General features: G+C 56.6%; 2 protein-coding genes across 3 annotated transcripts; one reads left to right on the top strand and one right to left on the bottom strand.

Annotated features, from left to right (window-relative positions):
- The first annotated feature begins 10036 nt into the window (after positions 1-10036).
- CLDN9 (claudin 9) lies at positions 10037-12323 on the top strand. The gene is made up of 2 exons (XM_023225872.2): positions 10037-10058; positions 10643-12323. Exon 2 carries the CDS (start codon positions 11184-11186, stop codon positions 11835-11837), a length of 654 nt encoding a protein of 217 aa, XP_023081640.1. The 5' UTR covers positions 10037-10058; positions 10643-11183; the 3' UTR covers positions 11838-12323.
- Positions 12324-12531: 208 nt separating this feature from the next.
- CLDN6 (claudin 6) lies at positions 12532-16483 on the bottom strand. Of its 2 annotated transcripts, none has more exons than XM_023225812.2 (2): positions 16172-16483; positions 12532-13836 (listed from the first exon to the last, which is right to left on the bottom strand). In XM_023225812.2, the coding sequence occupies exon 2, from the start codon at positions 13818-13820 to the stop codon at positions 13158-13160; it is 663 nt and encodes a 220-aa protein (XP_023081580.1). In that variant the 5' UTR covers positions 13821-13836; positions 16172-16483; the 3' UTR covers positions 12532-13157. The 2 variants fall into 2 exon arrangements, with proteins under 2 accessions (XP_023081580.1, XP_023081579.1); XM_023225811.1 differs by having other exon boundaries at positions 12532-13841; positions 16172-16210.
- Between the last annotated feature and the right edge of the window lie 627 nt (positions 16484-17110).

Genomic DNA, 17110 nt, shown 5'->3' with positions numbered 1-17110 from the left:
CTCCCTCTCTTTTCTTTCCTTGTTTTTTTTTTTTTTTGAGACGGAGTCTCACTCTGCCGCCCAGGCTGGAGTGCAGTGGCCGGATCTCAGCTCACTGCAAGCTCCGCCTCCCGGGTTTACGCCATTCTCCTGCCTCAGCCTCCGGAGTAGCTGGGACTACAAGCGCCTGCCACCTCGCCCAGCTAGTTTTTTGTATTTTTTAGTAGAGACAGGGTTTCACCGTGTTAGCCAGGATGGTCTCGATCTCCTGACCTCGTGATCCGCCCGTCTTGGCCTCCCAAAGTGCTGGGATTACAGGCTTGAGCCACCGTGCCCGGCCTCTTTTCTTTCTTTTGAGACAGGGTCTCTTGATCATAGCTCACTACAGTCCCAATCTCCCAGGCAGGCTCAAGTGATCCTCCTGCCTCAGGCCCCTGAGTTGCTGGGACCATAGGCACATGCTAACAGGCCCAGCTAATTTTTAAAATTTTTAGTAGAGACAAAGTCTCACTATGTTACCCAGGCTGGTCTCAAACTCTAGCGCAAGTGATCCTCCCACCTGGACCTCCCAAAGTGCTGGGATTACAGGTGTGAGCCACTGCACCTGGCTAAATCTTTACACTCTGAGCTGAGCCCTTCTGAATCCAAACTTCTTCTTGCAAGCTGATTCACTGACGGGATCTGGCATTCCTATCTGGCACCTAGCTCTTCTTCTCTTAGCCCGATTTATGATAATGGTATTTGGGTGTAGACCAAAGACTTATCTCAGTATGCACAAGGTTTTGGGTTGATCAAATTTCAGGAGATTCTGTAAATAGTACTGGAATTCCTGCCTGATTTTTCTTGACTACTTCATCTGATTTGCTCTACTGGAGAATCACAGACTTTTGCTTTTTCACAGAATTACTGATTCTTTAAAAATATTCAGCTGGGCTCAGTGGCGCATGCCTGTAATCCCAGCACTTTGGGAGGCCAAGGCAGGCAGATCACCTGAGATCCGGAGTTCGAGACCAGCCTGGCCAACATAGAGAAACACCATCTCTACTAAAAATACAAAAATTTACCGGGCGTGGTGGCAAATGCCTGTAGTCTCAGCTACTCGGGAGGCTGAGGCAAGAGAACTGCTTGAACCTGGGAGGGAGAGGTTGCAGGGAGCCGAGGTCTCGCCACTGCACTCCAGCCTGGGTGACAGAGGGAGACTCCGTCTCATAAATAAAAAAAAATAAAAAATTAAAAAATAAAAATATTCAAACGAGCCAGGCGCGGTGGCTCACGCCTGTAATCCCAGCACTTTGGGAGGCCGAGACGGGCAGATCACGAGGTCAGGAGATCGAGACTATCCTGGCTAACATGGTGAAACCCCCGTCTCTACTACCAATACAAAAAAAAATTAGCCAGAGGCGGTGGCAGGCGCCTGTAGTCCCAGCTACACGGGAGGCTGAGGCAGGAGAATGGCGGGAACCCAGGAGGTGGAGCTTGCAGTGAGTGGAGATTGCGCCACTGCACTCCAGCCTGGGCGACAGAGCAAGACTCCGTCTCAAAAAAAAATTCAAACAATCTTGTCTTTCTCTGCACCACAGCATGGAGTAAACCACATTCCAAGGTTTTTCTCTTTACTGTAGAATAGGATTAAGAGCCAACATCTGCTCAGTGGCCACTGACCAGACTCTCAGAGCAGTGGATGATATCCCTTAACACCAAAAAACATTGTTGTAATATTATTTTAATTGTTCTTATAAACGTCTCCACCAGGTGCAGTGGCTCACGCCTGTAATCCCAGCACTTTGGGAGGCTGAGGCAGGAGGACTGCTTGAGCCCAGGAGTCTGAGAGCAGCCTAGGCACCATAGTGAGACGCCCATCTCTTTTTTTTTTTTTTTTTTGAGATGGAGTCTCACTCTGTAGCCTAGGCTGGAGTGTGGTGGTACAATCTCAGCTCACCGCAACCTCTAATTTTTGTATTTTTAGTAGAGACGAGGTTTCACCATGTTGGTCAGGCTGGTCTTGAACTCCTGACCTCATGATCTGCCCGCCTCAGCCTCCCAAAGTGCTGTGATTATAGGCGTGAGCCACCGCACCTGGCGACTCCTATCTCCACAAATTAAAAAATTAGCCTGGCAGGGTGGCGGATGCCTGTAGTCTCAGTTACTTGGGAGGCTGAGGTAAGAGGATTACTTGAGGCCAGGAGGTCCAGGCTGCAGGGAGCCATGATGGCGCTACGTACTCCAGCCTGGGCGAAAAAGCAAGATCCTGTCTCAAAAAGAAAAAGTTTCTATATTCCAATTTTGAATAGATTGACCATTTTATCCTTTTTGTTCTGAGCTACCAGATTCTCACCCATCTGTCATTTACAATCGTTCTTAGGAACTTGAACACAAACGCTAAGTATATTATCACCAAACTTTGCTTTTGAATTGTGATATCGTTTTATCTTTCTTATAAGATAACTGAATGGAAATCTGTGTACCGTGACCCATCCACACAGGATCCTCATACCTGAGTTGCAATGGGTAAATAGCAACGAGAGGACAATCTCACACTCCAAATCGGTGGCGTCGCGGGGCGGGCGCGGTAGGTCATGCCTGGAATCCCAGCAGTTTGGAAGACTGAGGCCGACGGATCGCTTCAGCCTAGGAGCTCGAGACCAGCCTGGGCAACATGGTGAGACTCCATATCTACACAAAATATAATAATTATGCCGGGCGCGGAGGCTCACGCCTGTAATCCCAACACTTTGGGAGGCCGAGGCGGGTGCATCACCTGAGGACATGAGGTCAGGAGTTAGAGAACAGCCTGGCCAACACGGAGAAACCCCGTCTCTACTAAAAACACAAAAATTAACCGGGCGTGGCGGCGGGCGCCCGCAATCCCATCTACTCAGGAGACTGAGGCAGGAGACTCGTTTGAAACCAGAAGGCGGAGGTTGCAGCTGAGATTGCGCCAATGCACTCCAGCCTGGGGGATAGAGCGAGACTCCATCTAAAAAAAAAAAAAAGGTTTTTTTTTTTTTTTAATTTAAAAAAAGTATAACAATTAGCCGGTGTAGTGGCGCGCGCCTGTAGTCCCGGCTACTTGGGGAGGCTGAGGCAGGAGAACTGCTTTAGTCCGGGAGGTCGAGGCTTCACTGAGCCGCGACCGCATCACTGCACTTAGCCTGGGAGCCAGAGTGAAACTCAGTCCCCAAAAGAGCCACCTAAAAAACAAACAAAAAAAATCGTTGAGGCGAGGCGCCTCGGGATCTCAGCGAATCTGCAGACCCGCAGGCCAAGTGGGGGCGCTCACTGCGCGTGTGCAGCGCCTGGTCTCCAGGCTAGTTGAGGGTGGGGAGCAGCTGCGACACTTGGGACACAGCGATTGGCTGGGACCAGTAGAGGGCGGGAAGAAGAACTTGGAGGAACGCGCTGATATCTCTGATTGGCTGCCAAGGGTAGCCCTTGCCAACTGCCGGGAGGGACCCGTAGGCCGCGAGCGCACTGGCCCCTGACTGGTTGGAGCGCGGTGGCGGGCGTCTGCCATTGGCCAGGCCGGTCGGAGCGCGGTGCGCGGCCACCTCCAGAGGTACGAGGTCACGGCGGGCGGCGCGCTAGGGGGCCTTGAGGTGGCTGCCGCAGCCAAGCTGGCGGCACGGCTGCCACGCTCCAGCTCGCACCCGCGGCTCGCCCGCGCCCGCGCCCACTCGCAACTGGGCCGGGCCCGCTCTACGCTGCTGCCAACCCCGCTACCCGCGCCGTCCCTGCCGCACCCGCCGTTGCCCGGCCTGCCGCCCGGCCTGAGCCCCGGGCCGTCGCCGCCCTCCACGCTCGCCCTGGCTGAGCTGCCGCCGCTCCCCGCGCTCCCGCTGCGGCCCGAGCCACTGCTGCCCTGGGGCCCCAGCGCGTACCTGGCGCTACCCGAGCTCCCGCCCGAAGCCTGCGCACCCGCCCCGCCCCCCGCCGCGCTCGCACTGCAGGACCTGCCGCGCCTACCTGCTCCCGCGCCACCGCCCGCGCACCTGCCGCTGCCTCCGCTGCCCGAGGCCGCCGTCGCCGCCGCCCCCGGGCCCGTGGGCGCGCGCGGCCTCCCGCCCCTGGTCTCCGAGCCGCCCCCGCAGCCGCTACCTCCGCTGCCAGTGCGACCCTCGCCTTTCAGCCTACTGGCGCCCCCCGCGACCCGCGACACGTGGCCGCTGCCCGCCTTCCCCTCGCCCCCGCCGCTGCATTTTTTCCTGTCGCCGCCCTTCTGACCCGGCCCCTCCCGCGGCGGGTGAGTAGGCAGCCCCCGACAGGGCCAGTGCCCCCTAGCCACTTCCCCGATCATGGATTCAGAGGACGGGGGTTAGAGCCCAGTATGGGGAAGAGAGAAAGGGAATCGGAAGCAGCCAAGGTTTGGTAAAGAAGGAAGCGAGACTTTCTCTACCAAATAGAAAATAGACTCGTCTAAAGATTCGGGTCTTTCTTCCATTTTCCCCTCTAGCCCTCCAGCAGGCCTCTTGCTAGGTTATTTGAGAATGTAACCCATCCGCTGAGCTGATAACCTGGTTAGTGATCAGGGCAGCAGGCGGGGCCCACAGTACATGTCCAAGGACATGGGGATCAAGGATATAAAAACAAAAGTGGAAAGTGCTTTATGTCCAAATATTTCATTTCTCTTATAAATAAAGGGTCTGAATGCCATGGTTAAGGCCATCCTCAGTGTATGGCTCTTGAAAATTCTGATCCTGCCTCAAAAATCTTTTTTTTTTGAGACGGAGTTTCGTTCTTGTTGCCCAGGCTGGAGTGCAATGGCACTTTCCGCCTCCTGGGTTCAAGCGATTCTCCTGCCTCAGCCTCCCGAGTGTGAGTTTACAGGCATGCGCCACCACGCCCAGCTAATTTTCTATTTTTAGTAGATACAGGTTTCTCCATGTTGGTCAGGCTGGTCTGGAACTCCAGACCTCAGGTGATCCGCCCACCTCGGCTTCCCAAAGTGCTGGGATTACAGGCGTAAGCCACCGTGCTCGACCTCTCAAAAGTCTTCAGAAGTCAAATTTTCAACTTGACAGATCCAGGGGTCGGGCTGGCTGTGCGCACCAGGGAAGCAGCGGTGTGGATCCATACTGGACCCGAGGGTCACGTGCAAAGGCTGTGAAGTCATCCCCACGGGACTGGAGAGCTTCCCCCCCCCCCCCCCCCCCTGAGCCCCGAGAGGAAGCTCCTGTTCTTTCCAGCTTTGCCTGCACCCCACCCGCCAGTTTCTGTGCAGCCTCTACAACTTAATAAAGTTCTCTTTGTTCCCTAGGTGGCCTGAGCTCAGGTAATCAGGCAGAAGTTCTATCTCAGTGGGCTCCACTCCAGCAGCCCAGGATTGGTATCAGGAAGCCAACCTTGACCCTAAGGGACCTCAGAGAGCCCGAGACTCACCGCCAAGAAGGCAGTCTACTAGTTCTTTGTGACTGCAGTAACAAATGTATACACATTGAGTGACTTAAAACGACAGAACTTTATATTGTTGAGGCCTCCTCTCTCAGCTAAGAAACAGGAAGTACACGGACTGATGTGTATTCTTAAAGACAGCATTAGCCATGGGGCCCCCACCCTCAAAAGGGTGGGAGCCACAACTGCTGCTAGTTGAAACTGACAATTACTACTGATAATAAAGTTAATTGTTACCCAGTCAATGGAGTCTGCCCAGGTTTACAAGTGAAACCTCCATTATGCTTCTGACAAAATATGCTTGCCTTGAGTCAATACCTACTTCGATCCCCAAGGCACTAGTCCAGGGATGTGCCAGGGTTGAAGCAGAACTGTCTCCTCTCTGCTTTACAGCCAGGAGGCACCTGAGGTTTGGGCAGCTGTGACTTGCCCAGGGAGCCCTGGGGTGGGGCCCGCATGGGATTCTAGGAGTCCAGCCTGCTGCCTCCTGCAAGTGGGGAGCAAAGGGCACGTCCCTTGCCAGGGACGTGGCAGTGAGAGTGAGCCAGCAGGTGGAGGGGGCCTCCTTCGTTATCAGATCCAGATGCAGTTCCCTGCGGGGTGGGTGACTCTGCCCTTGGGGTTCTTAGTGTGCAGTCCCCACACCCACCCCCCGCACCATTCCTGCCGCATGGTAGCTCCTGGTAACTTTGTTCCCTTTCCTTGTCCTCGGGCCCCACTTCCCCCTCTAAGAGGCGCAGGTTAACCCACTTCGACCCTATCTAAGCTGATCCCTGGTTTCTTCTGCCCACCTGAGTCTCCCTGCTCCTCTTTCCTCCTATACGGAACAAAACCAAGGTCCATTTTGTCGCTCCAGGAGGGGGCTGGTGGAGGGTCGGCTTCCTTTCCTCCCAGGGTAGTACACTGGGGAAGGTTCCCCTCCCCCACCTTCTTCCCCCAACCTGGCAGATGGGGGAGGGGACTCCGCTGGATGTGTTAAAGTGCCATTGAGATGGTAACTACACCAGGGGGCTCCCACTTCTCCATATCAATGGCATTCCCGCCCTCGAAGTCCCGGATTCAGCCCCAGCCTTAACCCTTCCGTTCCCAAGATCCAACTGAATCCAGGTGCACGGGGGCCTAGGAGAGGGTCTGGGACCTCCCAACCCAGGCCTAGCAAGGGCTGAGGACAACAGGTGAATTGCTGCCCATGTGTCCTGGGAATCCTCCCACCGTGGGCAGGTCCCCAACCACCCTCTTCCAGCCTCTCCTAGGCTCTGAGATGTTTCCCCACTTTTACTCTCTCCAAGGGGCTTGGGGAGATACTTTGTTGTATCTTAGAGACCTGGAGTGGGAGTCGGGGTGGGAGGAGGCTGAAGCTGCGCCTGGCCACTGTGAAGGCAAGTCCAGCGGGTTGGGCCCTGTGGTGGGGGTGTGCGTGTCCACTGAGCAGCCGTCACACATGCAGCTGGCTAGTCCCTGGAGTGTCGGCTTGCTTTCCTCCTTGCTCCAATGTTGGAGACGTTGGGTCAAAGAGGAATTGGGGTCTTAAAAACCTGGGGTTGGCTGGACACAGTGGATCACACCTGTGATCCCAGCACTTTGGGAGGCCAAGGCAGGCAGATCACGAGCTCAGGAGTTCGAGACCAGCCTGGCCAATATGGTGAAACCCTGTATCTAATAAAAATACAAAAATTAGCTGGGCGTATTGGCGCATGCCTGTAGTGCCAGCTACTCGGGAGGCTGAGGCAGGAGAATCGCTTGAACCCAGGAGGCAGAGGTTGCGAGGTTGCAGTGAGCCAAGATCACGCCACTGCACTCCAGCCTGGGCGACAGAGCAAGATTCCGTCTCAAAAAACAAAATGAAAAAACCTGGCGTCGCCGAGCAAGTGCAGTGGCGCTCGCCTGTAATTCTAGCACTTTGGGAGGCTGAGGCGGGCGGATCACCTGAGGTCAGGAGTTCGAGACCAGCCTGACCAACATGGTGAAACCCCCATCTCTGCTAAATTAAAAAAAAATAAATAACTGACTGTGATGGCGCATGCCTGTAATCTCAGCTACTTGGGAGGCTGAGGCAGGAGAATAGCTTGAACCCGGGAGACAGAGGTTGCAGTGAGCCAAGATTGTGCCATTGCACTCCAGCGTGGGCAACGAATGCGAAACTCCCATCTCAAAAAACAACAAAAAAATCCCCTGGGGTCCTCTTATGCCCTTTCCAGGCACAATGCTCACCGGATGTGTGCAGCCCGCCACTGGGCTACAACGTAGGGGTTTAGAGCTGCCTGTGGAACCGCAGGGCCCGACGACAAGTGGACCAGCTGTCCCGGTTTTCCTGGGATGCAGGACCCAATATTCAAACTGGGAATGTCCCTCGAAAAAGTGGGATGAGCCGATCACCTTAGGCCCTAGAAAGAGAAGGATTGGTTCTGGCCCGGGGAAGAGAATAGCCCCTGGGTTGGGGCTGCAGGGTGGGGGGCCTTCCAGAGAGCCAGGCTTCCTGCTGCCTCCTGACAGCTGCCCAAACCTGTGCGACTGGATTCCTGGAGGCCCCTGGAAGGCTGCAAGGGAGCCCACTGACCGGCTTGCCTCCGTCTGCAATTCTCTGCTCTCCCCACCCCCATCCTGTGAAATCCAAGCCCCGGGGGCTGGGTGAGCTGCACAAACCCACCACAAGATTCCCTGAGTCCATCGATGGCCATTTTCCAGCCCCTGTCATCACCCCTCATCTTCCAGACTCTGTGGGGCCACCAGGTCAGCCCCTCGAACCGGAGGAGCCCCCCTCAGTGGAAAGGGGTGGTGAAGAGGAGGTGAGGCTGATTGGCCCTGGCCTCAGTCTCTGTGTTTGCAGGGGAGGATCTTAAGCTGTTTTGGGCCAAGGCCCCTTTGCAAATCTGAAGGAAAGTATAAATCTCTCTTCCAAAAGTATCATTTTTTTTTTTTTTTTAAATAGAAACAGGGTCTCACCTAGGATGGACTGTGGCATAATCATAGCTCACTACTCCTGGGCTCAAGAGACCCTCCCACCTCAGCCTCCTGAGTAGCTGGGACTACAGACAGGAACCACCTCACTCAGCTAATTTTTATTTTGTTTGTTTTTTGTTTGTTTTAGAAATGGGGTCTCACTATGTTGCCCAGGCTGGTCTCAAGCTCCTGGCCTTAAGCAATCCTCCCACCTTGGCCTCTTAAGCGCTGGGATTACAGGTGTGAGCCTCAGTGCCCAGACCCAAAAGATGCTAAAACCTTTCGCAGAAGTGATGCTCATACTCCTGGATTTGAACCCTGAACGCTCCTTGAGGTTAGAGCCCTTTATACACAATGTCCCACCAAATAAGTGAGGGGCACTGCGCAGGGGCGTGCCTGGCCACTGGCTCCCTGAAGGCAGTGCCGTGAAGTGGTGCAGCCACCAGATGTGTGTGGTGGGCACCCCAGCCCTGCCCGCACTGGCCAGTGGGCTCCAGCACACCTTAGCCCTCCCAGCACCAGGCGGGTAAGAGGCAGTCCCAGCTGAAGGCCCACTCTGAGGATCCTCTGTACCTCCCTGGAAAGTGTGTGAATGGAGGGAATCTTCCTCACATCGCTTTTTCTTTTTCTTTCCTTTTTCTTTCTTTTTTTTTTTTTTTTTTTTTGACAGAGTCTCCCACTGTCACCCACGCTGGAGTGGAGCGGTGCGATCTCGGCTCACTGTAACCTCTGCCTCCTGGGTTCAAACGATTCTTCTGCCTCAGCCTCCCAAGTAGCTGGGGTTACAGGCGCCCGCCACCAGAGCCAGCTAATTTTTTTTCCTTGTTTTTTTTTGAGACGGAATCTCACTGTGTCACCAGGCTGGAGTGGAGTGGTGCGATCTTGGCTCACTGCAACCTCCGCCTCCTGGGTTCAAGTGATTCTTCTGCCTCAGCCTCCAGAGTAGTGAGTAGCTGGGACTACAGGCTCGTGCCACTATGCCCAACTAACTTTTGCATTTTTAGTAGAGACGGAGTTTCACCATTTGACCAGGATGGTCTCGATCTCTTGACCTCCTGATCCGCCTGCCTCGGCCTCTCAAAGTGCTGGGATACCTAATTTTTTGGTATTTTTAGTAGAGACGGGGTTCACCATGTTGGCCAGGGTGCTCTCAAACTCCTGCCCTGGTGATTCACCCGCCTTGGCCTCCCAAAGTGCTGGGACTAGAGGCGTGAGTCACCGCACCCGGCTGTCACGCCCCTTTTTCAGACAACAATCTTCAGAGGTTCTTAGCACCCGGGCAGGGGTTTGAGGGAGTTCATGAACCCTCCCCCGCAAATGGGCACATTTTTGTGGGTGCTTTTTCTGTGAGTCCCATGGGGTTTCTCAAGTGGATCTTTGACCAAAGGAGGTTAAGGACCTTGACCTTCCATGATCTGTCCCAGATAGGGGTCAGGATTTGAACTTCGGTCAGTGGGACTCCCAGGCTGTCCCTGTGAGTGGAATCACAGGCTCTGAGGGAGTTTTTCCAGAGGAAAGGCTTTCCTGCACACTGGAAGGCAGGTCTTGGGGACACTTGGGTCCCTGGACTTCACTCCCGTGCCCACCTCTGGAGTGTCTTGTCCCGGGAGGCCTGACTGGCCACTCACGCACCCACTCACGGAAGATAACTGGGTCCTGGGCTGCGCCTCACCCTGGGTTCCAGCCCAAGCCCCTCCCACCTCCATCCCCCTTCCTGAGGGTCCCCCAGCCTTCACAACAGGCCCCTTATCCTCTGGCCTCTGGAAACCTTAGGCAGTTCAGCTCAGCCTCGTTTTCAGCAGCGAGGGTGGCAAGAGCGCACCTGAGCTGAGGTTGAAGGGGGGGTAGTTTTCTAGGCCGTTGCCAGGGCGATGCCACCTGAGCTGGGCGCCAGGCATCTGTCGTTCGGGGAACAGTACGGGCGGGGCTCTTCCCCTGGGAGCTAGCAGGGCCACTGGGCTGAGACGGGGGATGGATCAGATTCCTGAGAGTCCCAGGCGGGTGGGGGTGTGCGACACTTGGGGAGCTGGGGAGTGTTTGCATCACGAAACTGGGCCGGGGGAGAGCAGAGGCGGCCGGGAGGGGCTGCGGGAGGAGGAGGCTCAGGAAGGCAGGCCAACGCCCCCTGTGTGTGTTTCTGTCCTGACCCTGTTACTTTTTTGGCCCCCAATCCCTCTCTTCTTCCTCAGCTTGTCCTCCATCTTCCCCTCCTTTACCCATGGTTCCCACATGCACAGATGCTACGGATGCTCTTCCTCCCCTGTCGCCACTCAGTTGCAGCGTCCCCCACTGACCCCCAGGCCTCTCATCCACCCGCTGCCCACGAATCCTCAGCCTTGCACCCTCCCCATGGCTCAGGTCTCCCCTATCCTGGCCTCCCTGCACTTCACTCTGCTCCTCCCCTGCCTGGGCCTTAAAACCCCGCCTGCAGTCGAGAGCCTGCAGAGTCCTCAGGTGGCACTGTCAGAGTCGCTTGGTGGGAGCCTGTGCCAGCCCGCAGGGGACGCGGATGTCCTCAGCCTGGCAGTGCATCCACAGGGCCGGTGTGAGCTCAGCCCAGGTGTGACAGCAGGGTGGCAAGAGCAGCAGCACCCTCACGGCATTTGATGGGCAGAGGCCCCTCAAGGTGACACCCACCACTCAGCTGAGTGGGACCAGGAGTCTGCTTTGTGCTCCGCAAGGACCAGAGACACCTGCAAGAGGCACGGAGAGGAGGAGCCTTTCAAGAGGTTCACAGAACTGACGACTGGCCTGGCCTGAGGACACCAACAAGCCTTCCCCTCCTGCTGGGTACAGAGACACCCACCCAGCACGCCAGACACACCCTTTGAGTCACCTAGGCTGCCTGGGGCTAAGAAGACCTAACCGAGGGGCAGATGGCTTCGACCGGCTTAGAACTGCTGGGCATGACCCTGGCTGTGCTGGGCTGGCTGGGGACCCTGGTGTCCTGTGCCCTGCCCCTGTGGAAGGTGACCGCCTTCATCGGCAACAGCATCGTAGTGGCCCAGGTGGTGTGGGAGGGGCTGTGGATGTCCTGCGTGGTGCAGAGCACGGGCCAGATGCAGTGCAAGGTGTACGACTCACTGCTGGCGCTGCCACAGGACCTGCAGGCTGCACGTGCCCTCTGTGTCATCGCCCTCCTGCTGGCCCTGCTTGGCCTCCTGGTGGCCATCACAGGTGCCCAGTGTACCACATGTGTGGAGGATGAAGGTGCCAAGGCCCGTATCGTGCTCACCGCGGGAGTCATCCTCCTCCTCGCTGGCATCCTGGTGCTCATCCCTGTGTGCTGGACGGCGCACGCCATCATCCAGGACTTCTACAACCCCCTGGTGGCTGAGGCCCTCAAGCGGGAGCTGGGAGCCTCCCTCTACCTGGGCTGGGCGGCAGCCGCACTGCTTATGCTGGGCGGGGGGCTCCTCTGCTGCACGTGCCCCCCGCCCCAGGTCGAGCGGCCCCGTGGACCGAGGCTGGGCTACTCCATCCCCTCCCGCTCAGGCACGTCTGGACTGGACAAGAGGGACTACGTGTGAGGCAGAGGCTTCCCCTGGGAGCCCGCTGCTCCCCACTGCTCCGCACCTTCCACCTTGGCCTGGTGACCAGATGCCCTGCTCCACCACAACCTCCTTCCCCAGGAAAACCCACTTTTCAAAAGCCCAAGCTATACCTGGCTGCAGGGCTGGGTCAGCTGGCCTGGCTGAGCTCTTCTCAATGGGGTCCCCTTTGATGTTCTCCCCCAAGTTAGGCAGCCCAGAGGTGTTGGGCACCCTGGCCTGCCCCCGCCTCCCCAGTAGTTGCTTCCTTCCGTTGCCCAGGATACTGGCTGGCCTTCCTTCTCTTCTGAGCCCTCCCATCCCAGGAACTCTGACCTCACTGAAAGGGCAGCAGCTCATGGGCTCCAAAACCAAGGAGCAGACCATGCCCTCCCAACCCTGGAGTTGGCAGGGAGGGCCTGCCCATCACATCCCCTCCCCAACATCCCCACCCGCGAGTTGGAAATAAAGAGCATTTGTAACTGGGCTCCCTCTAATCTGTGTGCCGCCACTAGGGCTGGGCAGGGACAGCCAGGTAGCCTCCCTTGGTGGCTGTCAGGCCAAGGTCTGGCTCCAGGTTCTGCCTGGTGGGTATGCTCACTCAAGCCACGGGCAGAGGAGATCATGACTTACTTATGCCCACCTCTTCCGCTAGCCAGGGTGAGCACTCAGTAACCCCCTGCAACACCAAACACACTAACAAAACATGCTTTATTTGGTAAAAATATGAGTGTAAAGGGGCGGGCAGGGCAGAAGGGTGCAGTGTTGGAGGTGGAGGCGGGGGTCTACATAGCTGGGACCTGGCCCCGGGGGTGGACGTCCTATCGGGACAGAGGAGCCAGAGGTGACAAGTTCCGGGGGTGGGCAATCCTTTGTTAACAGATCACTTGCTTTTCCAGGGGGTGATGAGAGGAGCTCCAGAGGCCCAAGTAGGATGGGGGCAGCTGTCCAGTGATGTCTAGGGAAGCCCAGCCCCCAGCAGCAGCAGGAACTCTTGGGGACAGTCTATCTTGTTGCAAAGGCCAGCAGAGCAAGCAGCCTCCACGTTAGTTCCACAGCTCGACTGGCTTCTAAGATGGGCATGTCAAGATCCAAAATCTCAAAGCAGCCCCTCATTGGCTCCATCATCCAAGGGAGAGAAACGGCAGAGCCTAAGTGGGAGTCTGAGCCATCTTCTTGGTTCAGTTTTCAAATGAATTTTAAATACCCTCAGTCAAAAGAAAAATAGCGGAAGGCAGAAACAAAAGATACCAACCTATCCCAAAGCTGTTGGATTTCTGGATGGCTCTAGTGCCAGCGGAGCCCCCATTCCCCTCCACGTCAGACGTAATTCTTGGTGGGGTACTCAGAGGGCCCCCGAGAGATGGCAGGGGCAGATGTCGAGTAGCGGGCCATGTAATGGCTCGGGCCCCGGGACCCCCCCGAGGGGCAAGTGCAGCACAGCAGCCCCCCACCCAGCAACAAAAGGCCTGAGGCTGCCCAGCCCAAGTACAGGGAGGCCCCCAGCTCCCGCTTTTGGGCCTCAGCCACCAGGGGGTTATAGAAGTCCCGGATGACGGCATGCGCCGTCCAGCACACGGGGATTAGCGTCAGGACCCCTGAGATGACAAAGACAATCCCAGAGGTGAGCACCAGGCGGGCCTTGGAATCCTTCTCCTCCACACAGGTGGTACACTTGGCCCCAGCAAGGTAGACCAGCAAGCCAAACAGGGCCACAAGGAGGGCAATGACACAGAGGGCACGTGCAGCCTGCAGGTCCTGTGGCAGTGCCAGAAGTGAGTCGTACACCTTGCACTGCATCTGGCCGGTGCTCTGCACCACGCAGGACATCCACAAGCCCTCCCACACCACCTGGGCCACCACAATGCTGTTGCCGATGAAAGCGGTCACTTTCCACATGGGCAGGGCGCAGGAAACCAGGCCATTCACCCAGCCCAGCAGTGTCAGGACGACTCCCAGGATCTGCATTCCAGCAGAGGCCATGGCGAGGTTGAAGGAGCTGCACTGTATTTGGGACAGAAGCACAACAAGGTGAGGCCTGGCAGGCCCAGACCTCAGGCCACATGTGGACAGGACACTAGGGGCATGCACCATGGAAAGTAGTCATCACATCCCGGAACTCGGTCAAGACATGCTCCCTGAGCCTCACTTCTCATGGGCAAAATGAACACTTAATGCTTTAGCATTTATTATTCTTTCTAGTTATGTGACAGGCACTGGTTCATAACAGTGAATGTGCAAGCAGCCCTGCCCTGGCTATTCTGAGTGCAAATGAAAAATAACAGGATGAAACCTATGCAATGACAGTCCAAGGCCAGGGCCAGACATCAGGCTGCAAGGCAGCAAACAGCAGGATGAGAAGACATTGTGATTTTCAAGCAGTTTCCGTGTAGAATGGTTCAGTTTTAGCCCTGAGTTTAACGCTCAAAACTTGTCCATTTCTTTTTTTTGTTGTTTGAGATAAGGAGTCTCACTCAGTGGCCCAGGGTAAAGTGCAGTGGTACAATCTCAGCTCACTGCAACCTGTGCCTCCCAGGTTCAAGTGATTCTCCTGCCTCAGCCTCCCAAGTAGCTGTGATTACAGGTGCACACCACCACGCCTGGATAATTTTTTTTTTTTTGAGACAGAGTCTCACTCTGTCTCCCTGGCTGGAGGGCAGTGGCGCGATCTCGGCTCGCTCCGCCTCCCGGGTTCTGGCCATTCTCCTGCCTCAGCCTCCTGCAGGCGCCTGCACCACGCCCAGCTAATTTTTTGTATTTTTAGTAGAGACGGGGTTTCACCGTGGTCTCGATCTCCTCACCTTGTGATCCGCCCGCCTTGGCCTCCCAAAGTGCTGGGATTACAGGCGTGAGCCACCGCGCCCGGCCGGATAATTTTTTTTTGAGAGGGAGTCTCGCTCTGTCGCCCAGGCTGGAGTGCAGTGGCGCCATCTCAGCTCACTGCAAGCTCCTCCTTCCGGGTTCACACCATTCTCCTGCCTCAGCCTCCCGAGTAGATGGGACTACAGGCGCCCAACACCATGCCTGGCTAATTTTTTGTATTTTTAGTAGAGATGGGGTTTCACTATGTTAGCCAGGATGGTCTCGATCTCCTGACTTCGTGATCTGCCCGCCTCGGCCTCCCAAAGTGCTGGGATTACAGGCATGAGCCACCGTGCTTGGCCTTAATTTTTGTATTTTTAGTAGAGATGGGGTTTCCTCAAGTTGGCCAGGCTGGTCTCGAACTCGTGACCTCAGGTGATCCGCCCGCCTCGGCCTCCCAAAGTTCTGGGATTACAGGTGTGAGCCACCGCACCCGACCAAAACTTGTTAATTTCAACACTAAGATTGAAGATCCCAAGCTTCCTCCCACCACCCAAAGTTCCTCACAACTTGGTTCCACACCCCAGCCTGGCAGACACCAGGAGCAGGAGAGATGAAGAAAAACATCATTAATCCCCCAGCTAAAAGCACTTCCTTCCCCAAAGTCACTCAGTGACTCCCTGGTCCCACCCTTCTGACCTCCCCTAGGGGCTGGAGAGCATAGCCTCAAGGCTTGTGGTCTTTTCCTGTGAATTCTAGACCAAATGCTGTGCTAGATTCCCCTCAACACCAGTTCTCCCACCGCCACCTGGCCTGCACCTGTATCCCCTCATATCCCAGGCAGTGTTGGACGTCGCGGAGGGGATCACGTCTGACCTGGGCCTCCCACTGCTGTGGTCTCCCACTGCCCAGAGTTCTTCCATTGTACGGCTTGGACCTAAACTTATCCCGGCCGGCAGTGGCCGGAGCAGGCCACCTTGGGGAGACTGGCTGGGGCAGGCTGCCCCAACGCCCAGGTCCAGCCGTTAGGCCTCTGGCCGAGCTAGGGTCGGGGCCACGCTGGTCTAGGCGCCCCAAGCCTCTCCCCTGTGAGTGTGCCGCTGCCCCTTTCTTTTCCATGCACTGCAGGCCCCACTCTGTCCGAGGGCTCCCCGGCCCACCCGACCACTCCAGCCTGGGAGCCGCTCGCCCAGGAAGGGTTCTATAGCTGCAGTGGCCGCAAGGTCTGCTCCCCCAGGCGAGGGGGAAGGGGGAGGGGCGCCCCGCCCCGAAAGGCAAGACAGGTGGGGGAGGGGCGCGCGGGGTTTCGGTGTCTTTGTCCCTGGGGAGGGGGGAGGGGCGTTTAACCCTTGGGAGCCTCGAAGGACCCGATCACCTCGGAGGCTTGGGCGCAGACCGCCCGACCCCCTGAGGGACTCGCGCATCCAGGTGGCGGCAGCCCGAGTTCGCATGCACCCCTACCCACGCCGCCAGCACCCTGCACCCGGCCCCAAGAGGCGTCTCTCCAACACTCACACTTGCCCGGGACTCACCTGCGAAGGAGATAAGGGAAATTCCTAGGCCGAGTGTCGGGACGGGGCGGAGGCGGGGGTCTTAAAGAAGCGGTGACGTCACTGGACCACCGCCCCGGAGGAGGGGCAGAGACCCTGTCCCCGACGGCAGCGGGCGTGCGAATCCCAGGCTTGTCAGAGGGGGGCGCTGGAGGCTGGGGTAGCTGCCAGACTCACCCAGGGTGAGGGCGCCAGGCTTAGGGGAGAACAGAGCTTGAGTCTCTGCTTTGCCACTTAAGTAGCGCCACGACATGGGGAACTCACCTAACCTACCCGAGCCTTCGTTTCCTACTCCGCAAAGTGGAGATAAGTCTGCATTTTATTATGTAACTACGTCCTAAGTTACAAATTACAGGGCAAACTATTGGTATTATTTTAGAGAAATATTTTCACTGTGTCACCCAGGCTGGGGTGCAGTGGTGCGATCACGGCTCACTGCAGCCTCGACCTTCCGGGCTCAAGCGATCCTCCCGCTTCAGCCTCCTGAGTAGCTCGGACTACAGGCAGCACACGCCACCGCGCCCAGCTAATTTATGTTTTGTACAGACAGGATCTTGTTATATTGACCAGGCGTCTCGAACTCAGGGGCTGAAGCGATCTGCCCACCTTGGCCTCGCACTTCGCTGGGATTACCGGCTTGAGACACCGCGCCCGGCCAGATAATATTATTTTTATGTTGTTATGCTTTTTTTGTTGTTGTTTGTTTGTTTATTTCTGAGATAGAGTCTCGCTCTGTCTCCCAGGCTGGAGTGCAGTGGCGGGATCTCCGCTCACTGCAAGTTCCGCTTTCCGGGTTCACGCCATTCTCCTGCCTCAGCCTCCCAAGTAGCTGGGACTATAGGCGCCCACCACCATGCCCGGCTAATTTTTTGTATTTTTAGTAGAGACGGGGTTTCACCATGTTAGCCAGGATGGTCTCGA

The sequence above is a fragment of the Piliocolobus tephrosceles genome, unplaced genomic scaffold (genome assembly GCF_002776525.5).
Source record: "Piliocolobus tephrosceles isolate RC106 unplaced genomic scaffold, ASM277652v3 unscaffolded_29099, whole genome shotgun sequence".
Lineage (NCBI taxonomy): Eukaryota > Metazoa > Chordata > Mammalia > Primates > Cercopithecidae > Piliocolobus > Piliocolobus tephrosceles.
The sequence above is the reverse complement of the archived record's forward strand: the minus strand, read 5'-3'. Positions and strand labels throughout refer to the sequence as shown.

What these genes read in the sequence shown, in the direction of transcription:
- CLDN9 (XM_023225872.2), top strand. Translation starts at nt 11,184, where the DNA reads ATGGCTTCGACCGGCTTAGAACTGCTGGGCATGACCCTGGCTGTGCTG.
- CLDN6 (XM_023225812.2), bottom strand. Translation starts at nt 13,820, where the DNA reads ATGGCCTCTGCTGGAATGCAGATCCTGGGAGTCGTCCTGACACTGCTG.